This window comes from Montipora capricornis, chromosome 2 (genome assembly GCF_036669925.1).
Source record: "Montipora capricornis isolate CH-2021 chromosome 2, ASM3666992v2, whole genome shotgun sequence".
Taxonomy (NCBI): domain Eukaryota; kingdom Metazoa; phylum Cnidaria; class Anthozoa; order Scleractinia; family Acroporidae; genus Montipora; species Montipora capricornis.
The window spans coordinates 46803815-46812064 of NC_090884.1; the positions used below are offsets into that span (position 1 = coordinate 46803815).

General features: G+C 38.8%; 1 protein-coding gene across 1 annotated transcript in view; it reads right to left on the reverse strand.

Moving 5' to 3' along the window:
- The window catches only part of LOC138024330 (cilia- and flagella-associated protein 157-like), a 9227-nt gene extending 977 nt beyond the window's left edge, over positions 1-8250 (reverse strand). Inside the window, exons 1-6 of the mRNA XM_068871495.1 lie at positions 7574-8250; positions 4998-5265; positions 3414-3557; positions 3083-3220; positions 1844-2049; positions 613-805 (exon numbers count right to left, since the gene is read on the reverse strand). Of these exons, the coding sequence (XP_068727596.1) occupies positions 613-805; positions 1844-2049; positions 3083-3220; positions 3414-3557; positions 4998-5265; positions 7574-8163 (1539 nt within the window). The 5' untranslated portion in view covers positions 8164-8250. The remainder of the gene's footprint in view (positions 1-612; positions 806-1843; positions 2050-3082; positions 3221-3413; positions 3558-4997; positions 5266-7573) is intronic.

An 8250-nucleotide genomic window follows, 5' to 3' on the forward strand; every position in this document is an offset into this window, starting at 1 on the left:
ATATTAAAGAAATGAGCTGTACTATAAAAGACCTCGAAAAGAGTTTGAATTTCACGTAAGACGAAGTTGATACCTTTAAGGAATAACTCAAGAAGGAAACAGAAGAACGCTCTTCGGAAATGGAACTTTTAACGGCGAAAATAACTAATTTGGAGCAGTCCCTGACAAAACCCCGTCGTTTTGTCACCCCGGCCCAGACCTTTCCCACGCTCTTCCAATATGAAGTCTGATACGTGTTTCGTGGCGACAACAACATCTACCGCCTGCAAGCTGGCTAAAAATTGCGTGAATTTCTGTGTCGGATGTTTACGCAGGTACCTCAAAAGATGGAGGCTGCTTTCATCTCCATAAAAGTCATTATACTTTACGGGAAGTAAACATTTCAAATAAGCATTTCTTTCCTTCATTAGTCCTTTAATGAGCCCAACAAAGTGACCTGCTCCCAACTGTGTGGCTTCTTAGCTCAGTTGGTAGAGCATTGCATTGGAATCCCAGTGGTCATGGGTTCGAATCCCGATGAAGACACCACCCCCCCCCCCCCCCCCCTCCCCATGCAAAAAAGAAAACGAAGAAGAAAGAAGGTTTTGATTCATTTGTTTGGCAGTGACTCACCTTAGGGGCACTGGCAGTTTGAACACCAACACTTCTCGTCGGCTTATGGATTGGCGCTAGCGGTGAACTTGTCCTCGTCCTCTCTCCAAGCTTGGGATGGGACCTGGGAACTATACCCAGATCACCCAATTTGTAATGAGGCAAAGGACGGTTGACAACGGCCGCAACAGCCTGGGACTTTGACAGAGGTGTCCTGAAAAAAACCGCCGTTAGGGAATCTTAGAAATAAACCGAGAATGGGTGGTAGTGCTGCATCGCTGGGAGTGAAGGACTGGACTGATACTGGTAAGGTGAATTGGTCAGCGGTAAAAGAGAGTTAAATACTGGCGTTTTAAGCATTAGCTTAACTACGGTGTAAGGATATGTGCAAAAGCGCTTTCAGGCGATATCATCAACAGTGAATGGAGATGGAAAGTGGACAGCTGAGCAGAATGGTGACACCTCACCTAGCAGACGTGCGGAAAAATTAACGAGAAAAGCAAGCAAGAATATGAAAGGAAAAGGGAGAAAAGGAAAAGAGAAGGAGACTTTTAACCAAGGACTTTCTGCTGACTATATACTAATTGCTTTTGTGTTTTTACTCGTTTCGGGTTAAGGCATGTAAAGAAACAGAACAAGGAGTAGCTTAAGAACATCGCTGTGATGACATGTAGATAAAAGCTTATCACTTCATTCTATAAATTGCAAAGATGTAACTATTATCAGATACGCCCACTCTTGTAACATCAAGAGGTAAATCGTTGGAACTAACTTTAAATCCTCTATTCTTTTTTTCAGATTTCTTAGGCATCGTATTAATATAAATGACCAGTTACTTCACAGTTGCTTCATTAACAAAGAATGTCATTTCCAAAGTAATCAAAACAATTCCAACAATTAAGGGTTAGTCATAATCTTTTGAAACCTATAATAGCTTGTTACGACTCGTCAGGATAACAATATTACTTCTGTGTTGGTTTTCTAAACCCCTCCAGCACAACCTGTAAACGACTAGATATTCTTTGATTGCACTTGACGTCATGGCGGTCATGATGGTAGAAAGAGCAACAGCAAAAAAGTTTTTTGGGAATTTTACTCTAATATTAGTTTTGCAAAACTTGAGCTACATTTTTCTATTGTTTTGGCACCAACATGGCCGTCTTATCACGTGAGTGCAATCAAAGAATGTGTCTTGCATAAGTCAACACACTTTTTTGTAGCCTTTTTAATTCAAAAGTAATAATAAACTCACTCTTTCTTTTTAAGAATGTGTCTGCCAATATCTGGGCTAGGACTGGAATACCCTCTAGTCTCCTCGGGTGGGATAAAATCGATTGCATTTGGTCCCACACCAAATTTGGCAGCATCGTTAAGTATTCTGAGCAGTGTCTGGACCAAGTTTTCACGTTGAGCAATGGATTCTGCCTCGTCACGCTTCCCTTGCACGGTAGCAGGAGCCTGAAAAGGATGCCAAAAAATTATAGTGGTGGCTCATTTAAAAGCCTACATGGGAATCATAGATTATGTATTTTTCGGCAATCCAAAAATACTTTCACAGTGATGGACCAATTTGGCTAACTCAATGTTGTAACCAAATCAAATCCTTTCGGAATAAAACTTTTTGTTCCAAGTATTTCCACATCATTAAAATTAATGCTACATTATCATGCAAATGCAACACACAAAGATTCTTAACCCAGAGAGACTTGAAATGGGCACAAGATTGAGTTAGCCAAATTGGTCTATAAAAAGCCTACTTGGAGAAATCTCCTTCCTCCCGTCAATAAACCAATTTTGATATATTAAAATTCAATCCAAAACAAAAGGTATAATCTTGAGGCTCTGGGGAATAAACTCATACAAATCCTGGTATTTATTCCCCAGAGCCTTGAGATGATGTCTTTTGTTTTTGACTGAATTTTAACCCTAAACCGGCCATATTTTACTCTGTCTAACGCCAGACGATTTTACTCGACAATGGGGAACCCCCAGGAGTCAATGGGTTAATATATCGAAATTGGACTAATGGAGCCACAATTCTGTGAGGCACTTTAAAAAAGTTGCAACATTTCATAGGTTTGAGGATTTATTTGGAAACACATAACACCAGCACTGCTCAGTTCCCAGTTCCCAGTATAGGACTCAGCGCCAACACCAGACAAGACCAGTAATACCAAGCCAGACCACCAAGGGAAAGTAAGGATTCAAATTCTTCAATAGCTCAACTATGCAATTTGAAATGCACCCATCCTCGCCAATAGCCACTCAAAACCATGTCCTAAATGGTTACCAGCAGTAAAGCAGTTAAAACACCATAATATGTGATCTTGTCTGGTAAAATCATGAGCCAAACTATTAACTTCGATGTTAATACTAACGTTTTGGACTTCATTTATGAAAGACCTCTTAAGGGATTTGTAAATTGTAATCACAAACCAAAACATCACATATACATATTGAGTCCTTCAGCTGTGGAAGAAGATCAACTCACCACCAATGAAGCCCTAAGAGCCTGTGCAGCTTGTGAAAGAATTCGAGACAGCTCCTCTTTCTTCTTCATTGACAAATCTCTGTCCCTAGCAACTTTGGCCAGTTCAGTCTCCAAAGATTCCTTTCTTTCTGTGGTCAACTACCAAGCAGAAATCGAAAATCAATTAAGCCAAAAAAAATTTATTTTCAATCCACGACATCCATTTGCCACCTCAATTTAAAGTTTCAAGGATCTGTTTTCTTGAGGTGCAGTGAAAACTTTATTTTGCATATGCTCTCAACTGTCAATAATTATTCATCAGAGCAGTTTGTGGAAACAAACCAAAGCCTACCTTGAGTTCATCCTTAATGCTGTCTACCTGTGCATGTAACAAAGCCACCTCATTTTCAAAGTCTTTACTACGAGCTTCATTCTCATCATATTCAACAAGCAAGTCTTCCTGTTGTTTTGCTTTTTCTGCCAACATTCTAATGATCTGAAAGCAAAACAATATTATTCTGAAAAAATGCATGTACTTGAAGTGCAGCTTATAGACAAAGAAGAGAAGTGACCCGTGCACTTAAAGGGCCTGATTACATTGCCCACTGAGCTGAAAATTTTTTTGCGATTACATGGTGAATTTCAGCACAGGCCCTAAAGGAAAATTTGAGTGGAGAAATTTACTGACTGAGATGTGAAAACACAGTGGATGTGCAAGTTCATGTTCCTTTTTCAGCCCAGGCTGAAATTCCATTTCAATTACATGGCATTTTTTGCAGATTTTTCCGCCCATTTGCCCAGGCTGAAAACCCCAGCCAGGTTCACCAGGCTAGGATTTTCAGCTCAGGCTGAAATTCAAGAGGATTTCTTTCAGACCCCAGGCTGAAATTCGCCATGTAATCACTCCCTTAGCTGGACAGCATATGAGCAACCAACCAATAACTTATGGTGAAGTCATGCCATTCTGCAGACTATTAACAAGTCCAGTGCAATAGGCCTAAGCAAATTCCTATCACCTAAATCACCCTTAACCCATTGAATAGTTTTGTAGATTTTGGATCGAAGACCAGATAGTTTGGAGCAGAACTAAGTGAATACTTGGTAGGCAGTGCATTTTAGTGTAATGGTAATTATTAGGAAAGGGAATAAAGTCCATAATACAACAGTAAAATGCAAGACAAAAAAGTCTTACATGTACTTCATACTCTAACTACTAAGAACTGGATTGTGCTAGCAAAGCTAATAAATGGCATTATTATGACTGTCAATCAAAGACTTCTTGTCCCTAAGACAAAGCGGTTCGCAGATTTCTGCACCATTAAGTATCAAGATCAGTTGAAAACCTCTTCTCTGTTATTTTTTCTCTGTTATTTAGTGCTTATAATCATATTTATATAATTATCTATTTGACTGTCTTTGTATTGTATGTCTGTTATTGTCACTGACCATCCTTGTAATTCTGCCTTTAGGCTGCGAGAGGGATATCAATAAACTATTATTATCATTATAATTATTATCATTATTATTATTATTATTATTATTATTGGGTATGTCAGACCCCATACTTGAACAGCAGTCAATATGCAAGAAAAGTTCAAAGTACATATATGTTCATTTTTACGCAGCAACGTAGTACGTGTATCCGTTTTGAAAAAATTCCAACAGTGTCCTTAAGCATAAACAAGTTTTTTAATTTCTCCCATTGACTGAAATGATGACAGCCTTCTTGGATGTAAAGTGTAATCCTTGTAAGAAGACCTTTTTAAGGATCACTATTTTTGTCTTTCATTACAAGTTTGTTTTGCTGGATGCACATAATCTGTAGAAATAGGAGATACATTTTGCTTGCCTGGTCAACAGAAGATTCTCTAATCAGAACATGATAAATTCCATTTTTAGCTATATTAAAATAATAAATTATTATTATTGTTATTACCTTTTGATTGCTGCTATTTTTCTTTGCAAACTCCTTCTCATTATGCTCAAGCATATCAATATGTAGCTTCATCTTCTTTTCTTTGGATCTCAGGTCATCATTTTCCTGAATAAGTTCCATAGTTTTGTCTGACATCTTAGCAAGCTGTGCATTGATGGAAACATTCTCCCTTATTGTTCTTTTGGTTGTTTCAGCCATTTGTTTATTTGATACCTTTCTGAATTCCGCAGCAACTTGATTCAGTCTCAAAACCATTTCCTTCTTCAATCTGCGCACAAAAGCATTCATTCACATAAGGGAATGTGTTACCACTACATGAAACAATAGTCACTACCCTTTTATTTTAGAGTAACATTGGAAACTCGGGTAACAACACCATTCACTCACTAAGTCTAATTTTAAATTTGTTTAATAATCACTCCAGAAACTCAAAAAATTTCATCAACACAACTACTCCCTATGAAAGCAAACAAGTTTTGTCAAGGTTACTAAGACTAAATGATGAAAGTCATTCCCAGAATTGTCTTGAATGTCAAATGTAACGCTAACTACCTGTAATAACATTATTGTCACACACTTAATATTTTCAACAGTAACAACCTTGGTATTAGCCCACTGGTAATGTCTCCAGTTAGATTACTGGACCCAGACTCAGATGTTGGCTGAGTTTGGTGGTTCTCTACTCTCTCTGATTTTCCCCAACTACTGGGGTTTTTCTCTCTTCTCAAAAGCCAGCATTAATGCATTATTTTGATTTGACCTTTAACCTCGATTTAATTCAATTTATAGTCTCCAAAATGAGTACACTACATGTACTAATGCTCTGCTACAGTATAATTATATGACTTTGTTTAACCCTTTCTGTCTTGAGAGACACTTACAGATTTTACTGAATGCGTAACATCAGACTTTTTTTTATTTTGTCAATCTGTGCCAGTTCAGGGATTAAAGTGTTAACATCTAGGTTACTAGGAACTACTAGGAACTACTAGGAACTATGGCCTCTTAAACTGTTTCCCTCTTAACAGTGACTCTTATTGAATTCTACCAAGTGACTGTACACCAGCTGTTGGCATACGCTAACTTCCCACCTACCAGTCAACAGACTGATAGTAGGTCATAGTAAATGTATAAGGTGTGAAGTGATCAACAGCCCTTCTGGAGAGTGAAAGTGCCACGGCAGCTCAATACATGATCCATTTCATACATATTTTCATTCCTATATAAGCTAATTGTGTAGTTTGATTTTATAGTGATCGAGGATAAGTTAGTTTTTACTGTGCACAGTAAAATTGGTTTCTTCATGTCTGCACTTAGTTTCATTAAAAACCCTTCACTCCCAAGATTGGCACTTAATATATTCTACTCTGACTAATGCCACACAATTTTACTTATCAATGGGGACCCCCTTAGGGTTGAAAGTGTTAAGAGGGCCTCATTCACCAAATATAATATGAATCTAAGTTACATGGACCCAACAGACCAAGCACTTTGAAAATAGTGTTTAAAGACAAAAACGGTAACGGTACTGACTTTAAAGTAAATCCGGATCTTTCATAGACATTAGAGAGTCCTTCATAATCAGCAAAAATACCAGGCCATGCGAGATAAGAAACACTGAAGTGAGCTGAGTAAAGGAATATATTACGGCATATTAATGCCATGATTAAGGAGAGGGCTCATGAAGGGGCAAAATGGGAGTTGGGATAGATCTGACATTTCGCTGAGAAAATGGGATTTGATCACTGGGAACTAGGATTTTGTTCCTGGGAAAGGAAGATAAAAAGTCCTTGGTGCAAATGGGATTTGCATTATCAGAGGTAATCAGGTATTAGTTCTACTCAAAATTCTTGCTATCAAATATTTCATGCGGTCTTCTTGTGTTCCTGGCCAAATGCCATGTGAGAGTGAGGACCTTCCTGATGCTACATGTAACAGAGTTGTTTTTGAGCCTCAAAGCTCCCTACAACATCCCTACCTCTAGTATGAGGTATTGGTCGCCATGGCAAATGTGTCAGGCACAGAGACAGAAACATCCTTGAACGTACCATACCGAGTTGCAAGACCTTCGGCCTGGAGATTGCTGTGGGTCTAGTCAAGAGAGTGATGACTCCGAGGAGGATACTGGTGAGGATACTTACGTTCACTTGATGAATTTGGCAATGATGATGATGATGATGATGACAGTGACTCTGAAGGTGACACAGAGAAATGGGAGACTGCACTATTCAGATCATGTGCCAGGTGATAGCAGACCTTCTTCAGCAGACACTTGGGTAAGCAACCCCACGCAACTACAAATTTATAACCTGACACTGTCTTTATTGCCTTTGCTCTCCAGTAATCTCATGTTTCGTTTTGAGACTAATATCATTAACTGCTTCATACCACTATATCGATGCTCTAAAATTATATTTTCCTTATTATCACTCCTGGGATTTCGGTAGCAGGGACTGAGATTTCTAACAAATTTGGACTGGGAAATAGGATTGCCACCTCCCTTCATGACCCTCTATGGATAATAATTACGATGCAAAAAGCATCTATGCACCCCTTTCAACAAGAAAATAACCAACCTGTCCTTATCCACCACAGCTTTTCTTTCTAAGTTGTAAATAACCTCCTTGTGGTCCTTTTGTTGCCTCTCTAATTCTTCTTCCATTTTCGCAAACTTGGCCATTAAATCTTCCTTTTGAACACGAAATTCTTCTAAAGATGCCAATTTTCCTCCCAACACCATATTTTCTGAAGTTAATTGGTCCTTTATTTCCTGCATTTCTGTCCTCAAAGTGGCTAACTGTACTTCGTATTGATCTTTCTCTGTATCTTTCGCTTGTTGTAACCCAATCAACCTGTCCTGAAGATCGGCTATTTCGTCCGCCCGTTGTTCTAGTTGTTTCTTTAAAAAAGAGACAATCTCCTTTTTATCCGTTGTTTGCTGCTCATACTGTGATCTATAATCCTGATTTGCAAGTTCAAGTTCGTCGCATTTTTTCTGATAGCGAGCCAGCCTTTCCTCCAAGTCTCGTATCTGAATAAGGAAATACTCCTTCGATAGCTCACTAAGAACATCGCCAGAGGGTGCCCGGGAAGGTGAAGTTTTGGCGCTCTTTTTACCACTCTTCTTCTTCTTGCCACTTTTCTTTCCTTTCTTTTTAGGGGGCATTGCGCAAAAGGGAAGAACGACAAGTTTTGGAAGTAGATCCTTGCACTCGAAAACACAAAATGGCGACGAAGCTGGGGCTATAGCTGT